Source organism: Coloeus monedula (assembly GCF_965178545.1).
Source record: "Coloeus monedula genome assembly, chromosome: 1".
NCBI lineage: Eukaryota > Metazoa > Chordata > Aves > Passeriformes > Corvidae > Coloeus > Coloeus monedula.
The window spans coordinates 59,689,071-59,712,296 of NC_138781.1; the positions used below are offsets into that span (position 1 = coordinate 59,689,071).

Genomic DNA, 23,226 nt, shown 5'->3' on the forward strand with positions numbered 1-23,226 from the left:
AGGTATACAATTATATACAAATTGGTAATGCATGTTCTTGAGAAATGCCTTTTGCTAATACTGGTTTCCAGCCACAAAGATAGATACAGCCAACTACTATCAGCTGAGGGACTGAAAATATTTTGAAATCTGTGAGAATTACTGCTTGTTAAATTTTACTGAATTTGTCATGTAAATTATTTTAAAATATTTTAGAACATTTTTAAGTTATCCATAGAAAATCAGTTACTATAAATCTCGGGTGTTGGGGAGATAAAAATGCGAGAACCTGTCAGAAACTCCTATTCGTTCCAAAATAGGTATTTTATAGCATTTCATCCTGGGAATTGCAACATTGTTTAGACTTGTTGTGAATGATCTCTGGAAAAAATAACATGAAATTAGAATAGTTCATACAATTTTTCTTTTTTTTTCCCTAGTTAATTCCTCTTAACTGGTAAGACTTGACAGGCATGCACATAGAAATCCTACTTAGTGTTTTTTTATGCCATTTGTCAGCCAGTTCACATTGACAGATAAGATGCTGCCCATTATTTCCACCTTTCCATCAGCACAGGGTGCATGAGCAAAAGGACTCTGAACCTCTTGCCTTAAAATTGTATTTAGTATGGGTTTCAAATAGAATAATGCTCAATAATGTAATACATAAAACAAGTTATCATTCCCTTTTTCCTATTACAGGGAGGAAAAGGAAGGATAGGTGTAGTCATATCATCATATATGTACTTCACCAATGTTTCTGCAAGGTAAGTGTGAATAATGCATGTTGTGTGGTTTTTTACGATAAATATTGGGAAAAAGCCCTTTTAGTTGACTACGGTCTGTCAGCTTATTGTTTGTCAGTTAAGGTTTGTCAGGTTTTCTTCTCAAAGAGTTTTGGAACATGGCTTTTTTAACATAGCCTGCTTTCATGACAGTTTTCTTGTAATCCTGCTTCCAACAGGAGACTAGACTAGGTGACAGACTAAAGTCCCTTTGAGACTGAGATTTTATTGGTTTGCAGAAAACCTTTCTAAAGGATGTTTTCAGATGAATGGTGGAATGTGAAAGAAATCATTGTTATGTAATGATACTATCTTTATTCCATTAAATCTATGTATTTTCCATGTCCATCAAGTGGCCTCTTGAATCAGTGAGATATTTTTCCTTAAGTACTTAAGGAAAACAGTTATTAGAAGCTGGAAACAGTGTTTGAATAGGGAATTCCTAGATGTTGATCCAAGTGCAGAATGAAGTGTAAGAAATAATCTAGACTTTATTTTGCAGTCAGTTAAAACAATAGGTGTGTCATTACTTGGTTTTAATTGTTTCTTTTGGAGTGTTCCAATTATGAAATGACAATTGACAATTTATATCAAAAAAGACACAATTTGATAAATGGTCTCAAAAAAGGATGAAATGTGTTTTGGAGATTTTTTTGTTGGGTTTTTAATCACTAATTGCTTTCCCTTGGGTTTTTTTTATTTATATACATACATAAATGTATTAAAATAAAAATGCACTCTAAATGCCATGGTTAAATCAAATTTGGTCCTGAATTTACACCAGCCTGTCAGTAATAGATTTGATCCACTACTGTAGTTGATGGCATCTTGAATCACTAGAGGCTGATGGTAAATTACTCATGGATGTCAGTCAAACTAGAATTCTGGAAAATAATCTGTGTTCTTTAGGGTAAACCCAATTTATAAGTAATTACAGACCAAGAAACGAAGTGCACTGCATATACACACATTGGTGCCTACACACCAATATGTGCTGAAAAAAATACTTGCTTCAGTTAGTAATTGTCATAGTGATTGCCACAATTTCATATTTTGTTGAGAAGTATTGTGAATGACAAAAACTGTCAAATGAGGGTAGTACAGTTGTTGTGGTGTGATTTCTGTGTTGCAGTATTATATCATCCTTAAAGGTGGTACCTGGCTATAAATACATTTTAGTAACACCATTACAGTCCCATTCAGGTGTCGTTTTGTTAAGCCCAGCAATGAAAGCTATCACCTTTTACCCCAAACAAATTCAGGATTCCTCCAGTGAAGTTGCAGGAGACGAGTGAGCTTGGAAGCCCTCTTTACCTTTCTTGATATCTGGCAGCTGCTATCCAAAACTTAACTTTTCTGTGTAAGAATGAGGTTGGGGGTTTCCCAGCTAGGATTTGTATATCCGTAGCATTATCAAGACTCTTGAAAATGGTACAAAGCAACCTCGCAGAAGCAGAAATTACTGCAGGTGCTGCTGTTGAGGGTGCCATGTACTGTGTCTGAAGTGGTACTTAGAAGACTTTGAAGATGTTCGTACTAAAGAAAGTTCATAATTGTCAGTATGCATAGGTGTCCTGGTTCTGGCCAGGACAGGGTTAATTTTTTCAGTATGCTTGTGGGAGCATGGCCAGTACTGAGAGGTTATTCTATACTACCTCATGTCATTGCTGTGGGTGGGGGGAAGGGGATCCTTCAAGGGAGAAGGGATCCCTTCCTATTGAGAAAGTGTAGCAGAGGGAGCCATCCAGCATTGTCTATTGTCGGGGGTCTCCACAGTGAGCAATAACGTTTCCTTTCTTCTACCCTCTGTCATTAGTATTGTTGTTGTTACTATTAATTTTCTTATCTCGTTCCTGTGTCCAGTAAATTGTTCTTATTCCAAGATCAAAACCTGTGATCTTTGCCTTTGTGCCTCCAATTCTCCTCTCCATCCCACTGCAGGGGAAGGGGAGAGGAGGGAGGAAGCAAGCAGCAGTGTGGTTTGGAGAGTTTCAGTAGGACCACTAAATTAGGGAATTCCATTCCTGAACCATGACAACATGCCAAAAAAATCTAGGCTTAGTGGAATCTAGTGAATATAGGCTTAGCACCTCTGCTGTGAAGATAGGCTAAGGGTTAGGGTTGAGGTTGTTCAGTCTGAAAGAAGAGTAGGCTCCAAGGAGACCTTCTCGTGGTCTTCCAGTACCTAAAGGAGGCCTACAAGAAGGGTGGAGTGGGACTTTCTCAAAGTAATGCAATGATAGGACAAGGGGGGGAATGGCTACAGACTGAAGGGGGGTACATTCAGATTAGATATTAAATATAAAGAATAAATTCCTTACTGTTAGAGTGGTGAGACACTAGAACATGTTGTCCAGAAAAATTGTGGATGCCCCATTCCTGGAAGTGCTGAAGGCCAGGTTGGATGGGGCTTTAAGCAACCTGGTCTAGTGAAAGGTGTCCTGTCCATGGCAGAACGGCTGGAACAAGATGATCTTTAAGGTCGCTTCCATGCAAAATCATTCTATGATTCTATGAAAAACCCTTATTGATGCAACTGCCCTTTAGTTATAATATCAAATTTTCTCATTTAGGAAGGAATAATGTGTCATCAAATTTAATGAGGTCAAACAGAGCTCTTTGCAATTGTTGGTAAACTCTATTTTAACAAGCAAAATACTAGCAGTTTTTGGCCAGTTAAGAATGGGCTGCCTAAATTCTGGATGACAGTGTGGGTGAAGATGTATGAAGATATATGATGGATTGGGTGAGAAAGAGTTTTGGGTCAAGAATATTTTATGTACACACTATGTAATTTTTAACACCCATGAAGAAAAGGCTTGACTTTATAGCCTGATCCAGCACCCTGTCAAGACAATTGGCACATTGTGATTAATTTTTGGAAAAGGCATCAATTTCATTTTTATCCTGATATGCATATGTGTACTTTGCACAGCTTTTTTTCCTCTGGTTTTCCTAGGTTTAACTAGTTGTGGAATTTAAAAGTTGACATTCTAATGTGTAGTTTTATTTTGGAACTTCCAGATCTTTTATATTCTGATGTAAATTAACACTGTGAACTATATCTGTTATGAGACATGTTGTTTTCATCTGGAATAGATAAATAAGAATCAGCATAGCACATTACTTGGCATATGTGATTAACAGCATTCTTACTAATTTTTGGCACGTCTTTTTCTTTTTTTCTGTAGCCTCATGCCTTCCTTCACCCAAAAAAGACCCACATCAGAGCCATTCTGGATAGAGAATAGAAGAAAATGTATTTTTTGGAATTTGTTGCTCCTTGATTGTGTGTTTGAAGTGTTTGTGGTTGTCTGATGTAAAATAGTTCTTTTTCAAAGATAGTCTCTTTCATGGCTCAGGGTACAGGAAAAAAAAGGCTGAATGAATTGTTAACTGCTTAAATGAACCTCTATCCTGGTACTACTGTTCTTTCTGAAAAAGAAAATAAATTTATATTTTATAGAGAGAACTCCCCAGTGGCACACTCAAGAAATTATGGCAAGTATCCTTCTTTGGGAGCCTGAGCTGCTTGGTTTTGCCAAAGTTTTTTGCATTCTGATTTCAACGTATTCATTTTGGAAGTATGCAATCCAATTAATTGAATAAGGAAGTAGGTGCTTTGCTTAGGAAGGAAACTATCTTAAGGTGTTGAATGAGAAGGTGTCAGTGGAATAAACATCATCGTCCACAATGGCCAAAGTACTAGAGTTGCTAGTTAGGTGCTTCTTTCTTTTATTTTTCTTTACTTCCCTCCTTTTTTTCTTCCAAATATTTTTGCATATTTCAAGCAGTAACCTGCTGAATTTTCAAGATAACACTGAAGCAGAATAACTTGTGTCTCTTTTTTGACAGTGCTGATCAGGCTCTAGACAGATTTGCTATGAAGAAATTCTTTGATGATAAAGTTTCAGCTTTAATGCAGCCGTCCCAAAGAAGGTATTCAATTTGTTTCTAATTTATATCAACAGGAAATGTCATCATTAGCTTCTGCTCCCATCCCTTACTCCCTCCCCAGCTATGTGAAGGCTATTTTCACAAGATCCTCCAGTGCTTCCTGAATTCTCAGCACTTTATCTTATATTAATATTCCTTGATTGATGAGATCTCTCTTTCAGTTCCTGCATGTGGCCCCAGATAGACAAGGCCTTTTGTACCACACTTATCTAAATGGGTTCTCACTGCATTGTTTGTTAACAAAGAGATGCCACAATCTATTTCTTGATTCTTCCAAGATAACAATAAACTCATTTTTCTGTGGCATAATGATGAGTATGGAATGTGTGCTGATTACTGTGCAATAAAGATCTTTTTACTACTTGTTTAAAGGATCTGCAGATTATGCCCTTATCCCATGTCCCTACTAGTAAATGTTTGTCAAAGCATGCAAAATCCATTATGTTTATCTGGATGTGTTACCATTTCAGTCTGTCTGTATAGCAAAGGTTGAGTTAGGATTCAAAGTAATAAGCACTTCGGAAAGTGAATAGTTCTGGGATTCACTGTGTACCTTGTTTTGATGAGAGGTAATTGAAGGATTCAGTACCAAAAGAGACTGATATCCATCAGACGAGTAATTGTGATATAGGTGAATCTTAGAAATATAAAATATCATCTGGGTTTGATTTGGTAATTACTGTTCATTTTTTTGTCTTAAGCCACATGCATGCAGTAGGTTGTTTAGAAGTTGTTTAAAGTATAAGACTTTGCTAGTAATTAAAACAGAAAAATCAGTAGTAACAACTAGTGTAAGGTGTTTGGTTCTGTTAATCTCTAAATAAAAACTTAACCAGTTACTTTTTAACCCATTAGGTGACATGCACAGCTCCTTTTACTTGAAAAATAGTAACACAACATTCTGTTAGGCCTGAAATAAACTTTTCATAAGTAGAAGTTTACTGGCCTTTTTCTGATCCGTTTTGTACTTGCATATATGTATATTGCATTTCAGTAATAAGGATTTGAGAATGCTGCTTACCAGACAGAAGTGTGAACCATAGCAGCAAAAGGAAAGAGGTGGTGTTAATCTTCCATCCAGAAGCCCTAGGCAGCAGGCATAATTCAGTGAGAGCCAGGAACCCCTACAACAGCCTGTGAATTGTGTATCAGGGCAGTTTTTCAACCATGTTGACAGGAAGCTTCAGTAGCTACTAACTTAGGTGAACTGTATGTGAGCCCTAAGGCTGGAAGTTAAATAGGTATAAATGGTCGCATCTATCTTTCCTACCCCCCTTCAAGGACACTTGCTTAATTCTTCTGGGGGTAACTGCGGGGGGAGGGTCTCAGAGATACCCAGTTTGCTTCTTGACTTATGGAGTTAGCATCTTTGCTCACCAGTACCGAACTTGAGCTGCCCTTACCACCTTCCAGACATATATACATACTTTGGAGTGTCATTTCTCATAAGAACAGAGGTGGTTCTCCAAACTGTTTGTTAGAACTGTTCTCCTGAATCTCACCTCTCCTACCTTTGCCTAGCCTGGCAGTGATCACTAATCTTATTGCAGAGAAAGGAAAACCAACTCTCTTAATATTTGTGGATAATTTTATACTCTTTTGTTCCCATTCTGATCAGTCAGTGGCCTTTTAATATGCTTTTTCTCTGAAACCATTGCTGGGTAATTAATTAATGATATCCTTGTTAAAACCCAGTTGATGTATAAATGGGTATAATTTAAGTGGATCTCAAAATTGTAAAATACGAAAATACACCAATTTTTCACATTTTGAAACCTTTTCTCCACTAAATTTTGTATAGATAAAAATAAATTGTGGCCATTAAGTCACTTAGCTTTTCCCTACTGCTAGTTGGGTACTCTAACAATGACAAGAAAAGTAACTGTAAACCAGATCTATTTTGAATCCATTCTCAGATAAGCAGTTGAAGATTTGTCCGAATGAGAAATGCAGATACAGACCCTTCGTGTGAAAAAAATTACTCATAAAGCTTTAGGATAAATCTTTGAATGCTCGTCTCAAAAATAAGCCAACTGCCTGTAAGCCCCTTAAGTGCACTGCCTTGAGAAAGGTTTTCAAAAATTCAGTCAAATTTTTGGAATTTGAGCAGCTAGAGAGAAAATGTTCATACTGATATTAATAAACTCATTTATTAAATTCATGAGAGGTCACTGACAAAACATTTTAACACACTGTTTTTTTGTCATGTTAGGTGTGTCAATTTGTAAAATATGTGCTTTTGATGTACCAAATCCTTTCAGAAAGACTGAAGGAGGAAACAAAAAAAAAGTTGCCTTTTCTTAACATTTCAAAATAAATTGAGCTTTGCAAACTCTCTGTAAAGTGAAACCTATTTTAAACCACCACAACCCCCATTCTAGGGTAGTAATGCTGTTGTTACTTGGCAGGATATCCTTAGCTGAGGTGTTACCAGGAGTTCAGTTAATGAGATCTGTGCATAAAGGTGGAAAAGAGGTGATTTTCCTCTATACATTCCTGAGAATAAAGTTAAATGAAAGTCTTCTAATAGGCATGGAAGGAAAAGGGACTGAAAGCCAGTGGCAAAATTAAAAGACACTGCAGTGATGCTTACTTGCATGTATTTGCTCATGAGCTTGTGACCAAACCAGGTATTAAATCACAGAAATAGAGTAATTTTCACATTACTGTGGTAGTTTTCCTCTTGTTTTGTGCTGAATGAGATCACTTCTCATTATGAAGACGTTATTTAACCACATTGCCCTTAATGTTAAGATTTCTGACAAGGGCAATTCTTGTTCTTGTTTTAATGAAGGTAACTCCACTGTAAATTGGGTGGGGCACATATCATGCTGCTGTGAAAGACATTTAAGACTACAGTTGCAACTAGGAGTGCATACCAAAACAATTGACTTTACTATCTCTTCTACTTCATTTCTTACTTAGACTATTAATGTAAATAACTAAAATAAAGATATCAACAATAGCAATGTGACAGCCATGGATTTAATACAGTGGTAAATTTAAGTGTCTTTTCATGCTGTTTTGTGACGATTATTATTTTGGAGTTACGTGCATTGTCACAATGCTATTCATTACCCATAATCTGTAAATATCATTGTGTAAATAATGTATTTTCCTGGTATTAGTGGTTTTATATAATTCAGATAAACTTTTTGTTTTTAGATATGTGCAGTTCTTAAGTGGCCTTCTATCTGGATCAGTGAAAATGAATGCAACCCCTCTTTTCCTGCACTATGTTATCCTTCATGGCATCCCAAACTTAGATGCCGGGGGAGGTAAATTATCTAATTTTTCCTATTCAGTTGGAGGATCAAAGTCTTGTTTCATTTTTGGAACTTTCTAGAAAGCCTGCATGAATCTCAAAGTAGAATTAATATCTTCTTGATAGCCATCCAAATATTCCCAATAAAGTAACCAGAAGAGAAACATTTTTAGAGTAAAAATTGAAGGAGATGAAATCAATTTATTGTTCTGTGTTAAATGAATAGTTCATGCTCTTCATCTCTGGCTAGGTTCTGAATAGTTGTGGTCCCTGTTACTTCAAAGGATCTGGTGAAACTTGGTCAGGTTTCACAGTGATTTCCTCTTTGTTTCAGGAAATTACTGTAAATGTAATTTCTTTTCTGTTTTGAGATTGAATTTTGTGTGGAAAAGCTGTTTGGATAGGGTGTACTTACAGAATTACACAGAATCATTTAGTTTGGAAAAGGACCTCCAAGATCATTGAGTCCAACCTTTGACCCATCATCACCTTGTCAACTAGATCATGGCACTAAGTGCCATGTCCAGTTGTTTCTTGAACACTGTTCTGGATTGGCCAAATTTAGATATATATCCTCTGAGAGAAGGCACAACCACCCCTCCCCCACCAGGTTCAGGAAAAAATAAATTTTCCTCAAAGGAAAGTGAAAGAGATAAAAGCTATTTATTTAACAAACACATGGGAAAAGGATAATAATGCTAAGTAATAAAATCTCTCCCTGTGGAGAAGAAACCTGGGAAAGTGTTAGAGTCCTCCCTTTGGTCTCCTCGGAGCTGGGGCTTGGCCCAGGGCCAGGCCCTCTGTGCCCGGTGGAAAGTCCTCCCAATGTGCTCTGATGTTAAAGCAATCAAGCAGTCCAGTAGAAAAGGGAGAAAATCCGAAATTCCAGGGAAGGAAAAATTCAACTCTCAGTCTCTCTCCAGAGAAAAAGCAGCTGAACCACTGGCCAAAAAAAACTGTCCTCTGGAAAACAGCAAGCTGGGTGCTTCCTCCCTCCCCTGCCACAGCTGGGAAACAAATTGCTATCTGTGTGTGACCTTGAACAAGCTGCAAACTGCTTTGAGAAAGTTTTGCTCAGTTTTCCTTCATATATATACACAGCTATATACGAACAGTGACAGTGACAATCAGCAAGCAGGGGTATACAAGCATTTCACACTACAGGTGGTTCTCATACAACAATCAGATCTCCCTGTGGTACACAACGTGTTGTTCCATCTTTCTGCATTACCCACCATGTGCAACCAGGTCCCTGAGCAAAGACAACCCCACAGATGGGTTTGTCTGTACTCGAGGCAGAATTTATCCACACAGTCTTTCCTAACAGACCTCTGACGTGCACTACTGGGACCTTATCTCCATCTGTTGTATGCAGGGATTCAGATTGGGCTGGACCAGCTCTATTGGTGGAACCTTGGGTGTTAACTAACCAGGTGGCCTTTACTAGATGCTATTCCCAGTTTTTGAAAATTCCCCCACCTAGTGCCTTCAAAGTGGTTTTCAACAATCCATTGCACCATTCCACTTTGCCTGCAGCTGGTACATGGTAAGGGATATGGTACACCCACTCAATGCCATGTTCTCTAGCCCAGGTATTAATAAGGCTATTCTTAAAATGAGTCCCATTATCAGATTCAGTTCTCTCAGGGGTACCATGCCTGCAAAGGACTTGCTTTTCCAGGCCCAGGATGGTGTTCCGGGCAGTAGTGTGAGGCACAGGGTAAGTCTCCAGCCATCCTGTGGTGGCTTCTACCATTGTGAGCACATAACGCTTGCCTCGGCGTGTTTGAGGCAGTGTGATGTAATCAATCTGCCAGGCCTCCCCATACTTGTATTTGGACCATCGCCCATCATACCACAGGGGCTTCACTCACTTGGCCTGCTTGATCGCAGCGCATGTCTCACAGTCATGGATCACCTGGGAGATACTGTCCATGGTTAGATCCACCCCTCAATCTTGTGCCCACCTATAGGTGGCATCTCTGCCTTGATGACCTGAGGCATCATGGGCCCATCGAGCTAGGAACAACTCTCCCTTGTGTTTCCAGTCCAAGTCTACCTGTGACACTTCTATCTCTGCAGCCTGATCTACCTGCTTGTTGTTTTGGTGTTCTTCATTAGCCCTACTCTTGGGGACATGGGCATCTACATGGCGGACTTTCACAACCAGCTTTCTTACTCGGGCAGTGATGTTTTTCCACTCTTCAGCAGCCCAGATTGGTTTTCCCCTACACTGCCAATTAGCTTTTTCCCACTTTTCTAGCCATCCCCACAGAGCATTGGCTACCATCCATTAATCAGTGTAGAGGTAGAGCTTTGGCTACTTCTCTCTTTCAGCAATGTCCAGGGCTAGTTGAACAGCTTTGAGTTCAGCGAGTTGGCTCGATCCACCTTCTCCTTCAGTAGCCTCTGCAACCCATCGTGTGGGACTCCATACGGCCGCTTTCCACTTATGTTTCATCCCTACGATGCGACAAGAACCGTCGGTGAAAAGAGTGTAGCGTGTGTCTTCTGATGGCAGATGGTTGTACGGTGGAGCTTTTTCTGCATGTGTCACTTGTTCTTGTTCCTCTTCATCAGTGAGACCAAAGTTTTCACCTTCAGGCTAATTTGTGATTATTTCCAAAATCCCAGGGCGATTCAGTTTTCCGATACAGGTGTGCTGTGTGATGAGAGCAATCCATTTGCTCCATGTAGCACTGGTGGCATGGCGGGGAGAGGGAACCTTTGCTTTGAACATCCACCCAGCACCAGTAGTCAGGGTGACAGGAGGCCTGTTGTGCCTCACTGCCGATTACCTCTTGGATTCCTTCATAGGCTGCCAAGATTTCCTTCTCTGTTGGGGTGTAGTTGGCTTCAGACCCTCTGTAGCTTCGGCTCCAAAATCCCAGTGGTCAGCCCCGAGTCTCACCAGGCACCTTCTGCCAAAGGCTCCAGGACAGGCTATGGCACCCTGCTGCAGAGTAGACCACGTTCTTCACTTCGGGTCCTGTCCTGACTGGGCCAAGGGCTACGGCATGAGCAATTTCCTGCTTGATTTGGGCAAAAGCTTGTTGCTGTTCGGGGCCCCAATGGAAATCGTTCTTCTTGCAGGTAACCAGGTAAAGAGGACTCACAATCTGGCTGTACTCAGGAATATGCATCCTCCAAAAGCCTATGGCGCCTAGGAAAGCTTGTGTTTCCTTCTTGTTGGTTGGTGGAGACATTGCTGTGATCTTATTGATGACCTCAGTGGGAATCTGGCGCTGTCCATCTTGCCATTTCACTCCCAGGAACTGGATCTCTTGAGCAGGTCCCTTGACCTTGCTCTTCGTGATGCTGAATCCAGCTTCCAGGAGAATTTGGATGATTCTCTCTCCTTTCTCAGATACCTCCGATGCGGTGTTCCCCCACACAATGATGTCATCGATGTACTGCAAATATTCTGGAGCCTCACCCTTTTCTAGTGCAGCCTGGATCAGTCCATGGCAGATGGACTGATTGCTTCCACCCCTGGGGCAGTCGGTTCCAGGTGTACTGCACGCCCCTCCAGGTGAAGGCAAACTGAGGCCTGCACTCTGCTGCCAGAGGAATGGAGAAAAATGCATTAGCAATGTCAATAGTGGCGTACCACTTCGCTGCTTTGGACTCGAGCTCATACTGGAGCTCCAACATGTCTGGCACAGCAGCGCTCAACGGTGGAGTCACTTCCTTCAAGGCACGATAGTCCACAGTCAATCTCCATTCTCCTTCCGATTTGCACACAGGCCAAATGGGACTATTGAAGGGTGAGTGGGTCTTGCTGACCACCCCTTGGCTCTCAAGCTCATGGATCATCTTGTGGATTGGAATCACAGCATCTCGAGTTGTCCGGTACTGTCGGCGATGCACTGTTGAGGTGGCAATTGGTACTCTCTGTTCTTCCATCTTCAGAAGGCCGACTGCAGACGGGTTCTCTGATAGCCCAGGCAAAGTGTCCAATTACTTAATGCCCTCTGTCTCCACAGCATCTATTCCAAAAGCCCACTTGAGTCCCTTTGGGTCTCTAAAATACCCATTCCGGAGGAAGTCTATGCCCAAAATGCATGGGGCCTCTGGGCCAGTCACAATGAGATGTTTCTTCCACTCATTTCCAGTCAGGCTTACCTCAGCTTTCACCAAGGTAAAATTTTGTGATTCACCTGTTACACCAGAAATAGAAACAGATTCTACCCCCACATGCTGCAATGGTATTATTGTACACTGTGTACCAGTGTCAACCAAGGCATCATATTTTTGTGGTTCTGATGCACCAGGCCAACGAATCCACACCGTCCAAAAAACACAGTTTTCCCCGGCCTCTACCTGGCTAGAGGCAGGGCCCATCTACGCCTGGTTATCCTTCTTTTCCTGGGTCTGCATCTTAGAGGTTCCTTCATGGGAATCGGAGAAGTCATCATCTTTCCCATCATTTCCGGCAGTTTGGCTACAGGCAACTGGAGCTACTTCCTTTTTGGTAGAACTTCCTTTCTGAGACTTGCACTCCTTCAGTTCACTCTCTCGTGCTGCCAGAGCAAAGGTGGGTTGTCCACCCCACCTCTTCATGTCTTCCCCACTGTCACACAGGAATTTCCACAGCTCACTTCATGGGATGTTCCTTCTCTCTGGGGAATGTCTGCGGAGAAGGCACTCTTTAATCTCCTGGAGATTCTTCTCTATCTTACCTTCCATTTTCTGCATACGTGTTTCCACAGCTGCGATTCTTGCATGTGTTAGGCCATGCACAGAGTCTGCATAGGCTCGGAGCTTCACTGCCATATCCCGCATGGTCTCATTCGCACGGTAGTCCGGTTTCATTATTGCTAAAGCAGAAGCATATTCTTGTGGCCCAAGTTGTATGAGTTTTTGCCACATGTATGGAATAACTCTGGCCTGGTCTGGATTCCTCAGTCCTGGGTCATTTGTGAAGACAACCTCTACCACCCCTAGTTCTCTCAGGCATTGGATCCCTTGTTCTATCGTCTTCCACGGGGTTTGCTGCATGTAGAGATCATCTCTGCACATATTATCTTTCAATCACGCCTGTTCAAAATTCGTCTCCAGAGACTGGCAGAGTCAGCCCCCCTTATCATCTCTTGGTTGATCACTGGATCACATGACAGAGATCCCAAATGCCTCGCTTCAGCACCATCCAGCATCACATCATCACCTGCCGCATCCCAAATACAGACCATCCAACTTATTATGGATTCATCAGACTGTCAGGTGTAATCCTTTCTTAGGCTGTGAAGGTCCTTTATGGACATGGACTCAGTAATGGTTTCTGTGCCTGAGTCTGTTGGTGGTTTTGAGGTTCCTTCCCCTGCATCTTTTGAGGTTCCTTCCCCTGCATTATCCTCATCTTTCACTGGGCGATCAGTTTTGGTTGTGTGTTTTTCCTCATGACAGGAGCCATTGTCAGTGGCTTAGACTCTCCATCTGGTTTGGGCTTGCTGTCTGGTTTATCTGTAGCCTGAGTGACTGGGGTGTCTGCAGGCTTTACTGATTTATCTTCCTGCCCCTCTACCTTTACCTGCTGCAGTGTGCAATAGGCATATGCCAAAGCATATGCCAAAGCCCAACATATTGCAAAGATCTTTTTCTCAGAATTTTCATTGTATTTCTCTTTCAGATATTTCCCCATCTCAGCCGTGTCTGAATTTGTTCAAATGGCAAATCCCAAACAATCGGGTCAGAGAATTTCTTTAGGGTTTGGCCGATGTCCTCCCATTCCCCACACCACTCAGGATTTTCCACCTCTGGGTCAGGTGTCTCATCAGTCAATCTGAGCTGAGCTCAGTCTGAGCTCTCATTCTAGACAAGCTGTGAGACATACAGAGCACATAGAGGAAGCTTACCAGATTAAATACCAGGAGGGTAGTCTCTTTAACATCCAGGGGAAACTGAACACTCTCAAAAGATAACCTATCAAATTTAAAGGGAAGGGAAACCCAGTCTCCTCCTCTTTTCACAATCTGGGTGCAATTACTAATAAATTCTCAAAACAGGCTACTGAAGCTAGGACTGGGGTTACGACGGAGAAACCACTTATCATACACACTTCGAACAGCTGCCTGTACCTCTGTAAACTTCTTATAAATCATTATCACCGAGCAGAGCAAGATAGAAATCCTGATTCGTCTCCCTTCTCTGTAAAATTTACATATCAGGGACAAGATTGGAGCAAGTTGTGGGTAGGCAAACAACCCTAGGGACCAAAAAAACACCAGTACCTCAGTGAAGCCTAAGGACCAGAAAGAAATGAGTACATCAAGCCAGAGAGATATTATGAACTCAACCAGCATGGTGACTGCTTTACCCCAACACAGAATAAGTAAATTCAACCCAAAATGTAATTACTACAGGTTTTTCACTTTCCTTCGAGCCCCACATTGGGTGCCACTAAATTTGTTCTGGATTGGCCAAACTTAGAAATATATCCTCTGAGAGAAGGCACAACCACCCCTCCCCCACCAGGTTCAGGAAAAAATAAATTTTCCTCAAAGGAAAGTGAAAGAGATAAAAGCTATTTATTTAACAAACACATGGGAAAAGGATAATAATGCTAAGTAATAAAATCTCTCCCTGTGGAGAAGAAACCTGGGAAAGTGTTAGAGTCCTCCCTTTGGTCTCCTCGGAGCTGGGGCTTGGCCCAGGGCCAGGCCCTCTGTGCCCGGTGGAAAGTCCTCCCAATGTGCTCTGATGTTAAAGCAATCAAGCAGTCCAGTAGAAAAGGGAGAAAATCCGAAATTCCAGGGAAGGAAAAATTCAACTCTCAGTCTCTCTCCAGAGAAAAAGCAGCTGAACCACTGGCCAAAAAAAACTGTCCTAGGAGCAGCAAGCTGGGTGCTTCCTCCCTCCCCTGCCACAGCTGGGAAACAAATTGCTATCTGTGTGTGACCTTGAACAAGCTGCAAATTGCTTTGAGAAAGTTTTGCTCAGTTTTCCTTCCCCCTCTCAGGTTCAGTTTGGAGGCATCGAAAGGCACAAAAATTAATTTCTGGGCATAGGCAGCGATATGGGATACACATCATACGGTCACCCCAAGACAAACACCTACAGGGATGGTGACTCCACCACCTCCCTGGGCATTCCATTCCAAAGTTTAACAACCCTTTCAGTGACAAAATTTTTCCTGATGTCCAAAAGGAACCTTCCCTGTGCAGCTTGAGGCTATGTCCTCTTATTGTATTATTAGTTGCCTGGGAGAAAAGGCTGATTCCCACCTTGCTACAACCTCCTTTCAGGCAGTTATAGGGAGCGATAAGGTCTCCCTGAGCCTCCTTTCCTCCAGGTTAAACAACCCAGCACCCTCAGCCACTCCTCATAGGATGTGTGGAGATGCTTCACCAGGTCCCTTGAACTTTTCTGGACACACTACACCACCTCAGTGTCTTTCTAGAAGTGAGTGGCCCAGAATTGGACACAGTTCTTGAGGTGTGGTCTCACCAGTGCTACTAAGGTGGCTTGCTATACTAAGTGGCTTTAAAACTAAAATGATAGAATGAGATACTGTGCTAGAGCACAGTAAAGGAATCCAACTTTAATGGTTGCACTTGATGAACTTAGAGGTCTTAATGATTGATTATTAAATAACAGTTCTGTGTTTTTGTATTTATATAATCCCAAGGTTAAATAGCACTGGTCTTTTGTAATATAATCAGCCTGAATTTGCAATGATTATATTGTCATTGTTGTTTAGTCTGATTTAATTTCTAAAATAACTTCCATAAAGTTAGGGTATTGTTTGTTCTAGGTAGAAATTTAAGGGCCTTACTAATTTTGAAACAAAACTGAAGATCAAATAATTTGTTTATTTTGAAAATGTTTTTATTTTATATTGGGAGTTTGCATTTGTTTTGGGCATCATCATTCTTCCCTTAATAATCTTGTTTTCTTGCAGAATTTGTTTCCTTCCTCACTAGAATCCTTTAAAGTTCCTCCCTATTGAATTCAGAACCAGTCTGGAGATCAGGAAAAAGTGTCTTCCCCATAAAATAAAATACTTTTTTAGCCAATTTTGCTTGGACGGGTATTTTGACAGTCCAGCATTGCCACTTGTGTGCCTCTTTGCTCAGTCTGGATTTGCATGAAGTTTCTAGTTGTAATTATTTTCCTATATCTGAATACTACAAAGCACCCTTTTTTGTTGGCTTATTTTCAGCTTGTCGGCCTTTTCTGAAGTTATACCAGGGTATGCAACCAGTTTATACATCTGGAATATAGTAAGTTGTAAGCATTTTCCATTTTGTTTGAATTTAGGTTTTCATTTTCATGATTGCAGAATTACATAGCCTTTTTTAGTTTTGTTTGTGGGTTTCTTGTTTGTTTTGTGCTTTTGTGTCTTTAAACCATGTATTTTATTTTTCTTTTCTCTCCTGTTAAGTAGCATAGGGTCAGAAAATCAAAGTCGAATCTGCATTGCTATAGACCCTGCCCAGCTTTTGAAGGGAGATATTATGGTAAGTTAATTGTATGGAATGAAAATCTATTAACATGACATTTAGTTTGTAGCCTCTGACCTGTTTTGTGTTCTTGTAAAAAAAATTAATTGATGAAGTGCTTAGAGATACTGCAGAATAATTTAGGTTAATTTAGTCATCATCTTTGGCTTTCATGGGAATAAAACTTCTTGTAAAACTCAGACTGTAAGGATTTTAGGAGCAAATTGTTTCCAAAACAATTGCTCTCAGTATTCTCATTTTATAGCATCACCAAGTCCAGTAAGGCCTGTATTGCTGTTTTCTTTATAAAGATTACTGTGGGGAGTATTTGTAATTTGGCATTAAAATATCTTGTCCTATAATTTGACAGGCAGTGTGAACAATTATAAAACTACCTACTATAAGGAAAATACCTAAGTAATTCTAAATTGTTCTGGCAGTCAAAAAAGTGCAATACCAAATAAGGGATAGATAATGGTCTGGCCAGCCCAACAGGGTTAAATTTTGCAGTAACCAGACAGGGCACGGTTAGGACCCAGAGGTTATTTTGTACCACCTCATGTCATTTTTCAGGGATAGGGGAAGGACTTCCTTCTGGATCAGGTAGAATGGTGGAGGGAGTGCTCGGGTATTGCTGGGGTTTCTGGGGGATAGGGAGGAGGAAGAAGGGGAGAGGTCTGTGAGCAATCATGTGTGAATTGTCTGGGGTTTTTTTTCACTTGCACCCTCTGTCATTTGTATTATTGCTGTTACTGTTTGTGTGTCCAATTCTCCTCTCTAACCTGCTGCGGGGGAGAGGGGGAGGGGTAGTGATTGAGCAGTGTGTGTGGTTTGGGGTGTTTCAGTGGGAACACTAAATTGGAGAACACCATTCCTAAACCATGACAGCCTTATCTGGCACCCAATGTGAGGCACGAAAGGTTAGAATAGCAACAGGTCTGCCTAGACTGGGTTTGAAACAAATTTGATCTAAGCATTTGTTGCATTTGGTCCAGAGTCACTGGTCACAATGTTGCTTGATTTGTCCACGCAGTGTGGTACCTAACTGTATATATTTCCATACCTCATGATATTTTTCAGATCAGGGAGAGGGATCAGGATTGTTTTGTTGATGTACCATGTGATACCAGCTTATAACGTGGTAACATCAAGGACAATGAGGGTCATTTGGGATGTGTATTGAGTGCTGCTCTCCTGCCCTTACCTCCAGCACTACCTTTGGGAGTCCATTAAAAATCATACCCAGTTTGTGAGGGGAACAGCGGAGAATGATTTTCCCTAGCTTTCCACCTCCTTTTTCTCCTTCAGGCCTGTTACAACAGTTTTTGAGAATTTTGAATTCTCCTTGGATATTTAGGAAAACATGTTCTTGTGGCTAGGTCTGCCAGCTCTCCTCATTGTGGTCCACACTATGTTTAGAGTTACAGGAGATTTTTAGGAGGTTCTTCTAGAGATCTGCTCCAAGGATGGGTAGTCATGAGTGGCATGGAAGGTGGGAGAAAATGGGCCAGCTTTTGAAGGACTGTTCTGCTTCAATGGTTTGTAAGTTCACCCCTGAACAACCACAGGACTCTGTTGAAGTGATAAAATATACAAAAGAAAAATGCTGTGGCAGTTCCAGAGAGGCATGAAGGTACACAATGTGCTGGGCTTTGACTGTTATTTATTGGACATTGCTCAATACCAGACAGCACCCTCACTGGGAAGAGGAGGAAAGCAGATCAACAGGGACTGTGGCCACTCAAACTGCAGCTGAACCAGGGGAACAATGTGTGCTGGTAGCAGTTGCCCCTATACAGAAGAAGAAATCCGAGACCAAATCAGTTGGCATAATGAGGGATGAGGAGGCAGTAGGGCCCTCCACAAGAAGAAGAAGCAGGGCCAGAGATAATCACCTGATCGCTGTCCCTGGGTGAGCTATGAGATATGGGTAAAGATTTCAGCCACCAGCTGGGTAGTCACTGGTGATGTGGCTGGTCCAGTGCTGGGATATTGTGGCCCATGATATGAAACCAGAGGGTAGTGAAGCCAAGGAACTGGGATCCCTGTCCTGGAAGGTGTACATTGGGATTGGGAAGAGGACAGAGACTCTCAGCCTCTGGAGGTGACTCCTGTCAAGTATAAGGAGTATCTTTTATCTTAACAAGGGTCATCTATTAGTGCACCGAGACAAGTGGAACACCATGGAGAAAGATATCCAGTACTTGAGAGAATTAGCTGTGCTGGAGGTACTTTATAAGGATTCAAATTATGAGCAATTCCCTATAAATCCAGATGAAGTCCAGTGTACACAAACACCACTTGTACCTAGGCAGAAGTTCCTAGGAAGTGCACCATCACTGTATGCGAACTCATTGACAGTGATGTCATGGAAAGAAACGTGAACAGAGTGGATAATTTGGTTACCAAACTATGACTATATGAAGAAAGTATCTCTTCCTCCCCATGGGCCTGTGTCTTGTCCATGGAAAGACTGTCCAAGGACCTCCAGCAACTTAAAGAGGATTACCAGCAATTTGAAGAAGTGTCCCATGCCCTGCCAGTACAGTCCAGTTTCTGCTATTAGCAATAAGTGTTGCCCTGCTCAAGAGAGAGGGTACACACCACGAAGTAACCTGTTGTTTTACGTGCATGACCATGGAGAGGACATATGGAGGTGCGATGGAAAACCCACCTCTGTCCTAGCAGCCACTGGTGTGTGAGTTGAGAGGAAGCACAACTACTGCAGGAAATTCTTCAGTTTCCAGTAAGTCCTCAGACAGAATAGGAGGACTGATGCTACTTTCAATGCTCTTGAAGGGATCTCCATACTTACGAAAAATGAGCAACAACTACTGTTACCAGGAGGGCCCCTACCTCCAGCCAGGTGGAAGAAAGGGAAAATCTGATTTATTGGACTGTGTGGATCCCATGGCCTGGCACATCAGACCCATGTGAGTGTAAAGTTTTAGTTGACACCAGTGCACAATGTACCCTGATGCCATTAAGATATGTAGGGGCTGAATCTTCTTCTGTTTCTGGGGTGACAGGGCAATCCCAACAGCTGACTGTACTGGAATGAATGTACTGAGCCTGACTGGGAATGAATGGCAAAACACCCAGCTGTGACTGGTCCAGAGACCCCATGCATCCTGGACATAGACATCAGGAGTGGGTATTCTGAGGACCCAAAAGGTCATCATGGAGCTTTTGGGATAGCTGCTGTGGAGACAGAGGAAATCAGACAGCTGAACACCTTGCCTGGTCTCTCAGAGGGCCCTTCTCCTGTGGGACTGCTGAGAGTTGAAAAACAGCAAGTACCAATCACTACCACAAAAATGTACTCTTGACAGTACCACAACAAACTGGGAAACCATAATCCCCATGCATGAGATGATTCATCCACTGGAGAGCCAGGGAGTGGTCAGCAAGGCTCACTCACCCTTTATTAGTCCTGTATGGCCAGTGCATAAGTCCATTGGACAGTGGAGACTGACAGTGGGCAATAGGCCACTGTTGAGTGCTGCTGTGCTGGACATGCTGGGACTTCAATATGAACTGGAGTCCAAGATAGCAAAGTGGAGTCACCTTTGATATTGCTATTGCATTTTTTTTCCATTCCTTTAGCAGCAAAGTGCAGGCAAGTTTGCTTTTACCTGGAGGGGTGTCCAGTACACCTGGAATGGACTGCACCAGGACTGGAAACAGCCCCACTATTTGCCATGGACTGATCCAGACTGATCTGGAAAAGGGCAAGGCTCCAGAATACTTGCGCACATTGATGACATCATTCTGTGGGGCTACACAGCAGAGGAAGTTTTTGAGAAAGGGGAGAAGATAATCCAAGTCCTCCTGAAGGCCAGTTGTGCCATAGAGCAGAGTAAGGTCAAGGGACCTGCCCAGGAAATTCAGATTTAAGGAGTAAAATGGCAAGATGAGTGCTGTCAGATTCCAATGGATGTGGTCAACAAAATAGCAGCTATGTCCCCACCAACCAGCAAGAAGGAAATACAGGCTTTCCTAGGCATTATAGGTTTTTGGAGGATGTATTTTTCAGATTTTAGTTAGATTGTAAGGCCTCTCTATCAAGTGACCTGGAAGACGAATGATTTTTAAGTGTGGTCCTGAGCAACAACAAGCTTTTGAACAAATCAAACAAATGATTGCTTGTGCAGTAGCCCTTGGGCCAGTCAGGACAAGATAAGATGTGAAAAGTGTGCTCTATACTGCAGCCATGGAGAATGGTCCTTCCTGGAGTGTCTGGCAAAAAGTACGTGGGGAGACTTGAGGAGACTTGAGCCCTGGGATGCTGGAGCTGGGGATACAAAGGATCCGAGGCCTGCTACACCCCTACTGAAAAAGAGATCCTGGCAGCTTATGAAGGGGTTTGAGCTACTTCAGAAGTGATTGGCCAAAGCACAGCTCCTCCTGGCAACCCAACTGCCAGTGCTGGGTTGGATGTTCAAAAGATGTTTTACTCATGCCACCGACACTTCATGGAGTGAGTGAATCATGCTGATCACACAGCGAGCTTGAGTAGGAAACCCCCCATTGCCCAGGAATCTTGGAAGTCACCACAAAATGGCCTGAAGGCAAAAATTTTGTACTAACATAGGAGAAGCAAAAGGAGAAGGTGACGTGCTGAGAAGGCCCCACTATATAATCAGCACCAGAAAATGAAAAGTGATATGCTCTCTTTACTGACAATTCCTGCCGTATTGTAGGGATACATTGAAAATGGAAGGCTGCTGTATGAAGTCCTATGCAACAAGTTGCAGAAGCTATTGAGGGACAAGGTGGATCAAGTCAGGTCACAGAGCTGAAAGGCATTAGGTATTGCTGAATGAGAGAAATGGCCAACACTCTATCTGTACACTAACTCATGGATGGTGGCAAGTGCTCTGTGGGGGTGTCTGTACTGGTGGAAAAAGACTAATTGATAGCACAGAGGTAAATCTATCTGGGCTGTTGAATTGTGGCAAGACTTTGCTACCTGGATAGAGCAGTTGGCTGTAAAAGTACCTCATGTAGATGCACACGTACCCAAGAGTCAGGCTACCGAAGAATGTTGCACCAACCAACAGGTGGATCAAGCTGCCAAGATTAAAGTGTCTCAGATCTGGACTGGCAACATAAGGGTGAATTACTTCTGGCTTGGTGGGCCCATGACACCTCAGATTATGAGGGAAGAGATGCAACATACAGATGGGCTGGTGATCAAGGGCTGAATTTAACCATGGGCTCTATCTCTCAGGTTATCCATAACTGTGAAATGTGCTTCAATCAAGCAGGCCAAGTTGGTAAAGCCCCTGTAGTATGGGAGACAGTGGCTGACATATAAATATGGGGAGGTCTGGCAGATTGATTGCATCACACTCAGGCAAACCCACCAAGGCAAGCACTACATTCTTACAGTGGTGGAAGCAACCACTGGATGGCTGGAGATGTACCCTGTGTCTCATGCCACTGCCAGGAGCACCATCTTGGGCTTTGAAAAGCAAGTCCTTTGGAGACATGACACCCCAGAAAGAAGTGAGGTGGACAAGGGGACTTATTACTGCAGGCCTAGGCCCTAGGGTATATCACCGTGTCCCGCAGCCATAGGGAGGAGAGGAGAGAAGATCCAGCAGGCAGGAATTGTGCAGGAAGATGGATTGATTTAATTATTTTACAAACTCTTTTATAGACTTTTTTCTTCATAGTCTAATTGGACAAAGGATCAGCCACCCCTTGGGATGATTGGCTAAATCCTAAAACATCCATTGTCAAAATATTTTCTACTATACTATAAACAAGACTTTTCAAGGCTGTAGGTGGCTTGGTTGTTTACATACTCTGCTACCTCTTCTGTGAGAGAGAAAAGTCTCTCATGGACTTAGAAACTAGCAAGAAAACCCTTGCTAGCAGCATTTTTGTATCTACAGGGACTCATTTCAAAAATCGCTTCATAGATACCTGGGCCAGAGAGCCCAGAGTATTGAGTGGGTACCATGTACCATGCACCAGCCTCTGGGAAAACTGAATGTTACAATGGACTGTTAAAAACCAGATTGAAAATAATGGATGGTGGGACCTTCAAACATTGGGATCTAGCAAAGGCCACCTGGTTAGTTAACACTAGAGCTCTACCAATTGACCTGGCCCTGACCAATCAAAACCTCCACATACTGCAGAAGGGAATAAAGTCCCTGTGGTGCATAAGAGGAATATGTTAGGGAAGACAGTTTGGATTAGTTCTGCTTCAAGCAAAGGCAAACCCATCTGTGGGATTGTTTTTACTCAAGGACCTGGGTGCACTTGGTGGGTAATGCAGAGGGACAGGGAAATACAGTGTGTACCTCAAGCAGATTTGATTTTTGGGTGAGAACAGTCAGTAATGTAGAATTGTATATTTGTTGCTGAATGACACTGTGCACCAGTTTGGATAAATTTCAAGGAAAATATCCTCTGCTAGAAGGCAGGTTACAACCAGCCCTACCCCCCCAGGTTTGGGAAAAAAATAGATTTTCCTTGGAGGAAAGTGGAAGAGATAAAAACTATTTATTTAACAAACACACAGGAAAGGGATAATAATGCTAAATAATAAAGCCTCTCGCTGTGGAGAGAAAACCTGGGAAATTTTTAGAGTCCTTCCATAGGTCTCTCTCTCTCTTTCTTTCTCCTTGGAGCTGGGTCGCAGGCCCACCTCCAGGGGCAAGGCCTCAGTGGAAAGTCCTCCCAATGTATTCTGATGTTGAAACAGCCCAGCACAGAAGAAGGGAAAAATCAAAGTCCCAGGAAAACAAAGTTCAACTCTCTGGAGGAAAAGGAGCTGAAAAAC

At 42.2% G+C, this 23,226-nt stretch overlaps 1 protein-coding gene across 34 annotated transcripts in view; it reads left to right on the top strand.

Moving 5' to 3' along the window:
• TNS3 (tensin 3) overlaps positions 1-23,226 on the top strand; it is a 369,544-nt gene that overhangs the window by 148,306 nt on the left and 198,012 nt on the right. For 28 of the 34 annotated variants that reach the window (XM_082286390.1, XM_082286375.1, XM_082286389.1 and 25 more), the window contains 5 exons: positions 682-746; positions 4,620-4,703; positions 7,887-7,999; positions 16,148-16,208; positions 16,370-16,445. In XM_082286390.1, coding sequence (XP_082142516.1) covers positions 682-746; positions 4,620-4,703; positions 7,887-7,999; positions 16,148-16,208; positions 16,370-16,445 — 399 coding nt within the window. The remainder of the gene's footprint in view (positions 1-681; positions 747-4,619; positions 4,704-7,886; positions 8,000-16,147; positions 16,209-16,369; positions 16,446-23,226) is intronic. The other 6 variants (XM_082286384.1, XM_082286404.1, XM_082286382.1 and 3 more) reach the window with 6 other exon arrangements.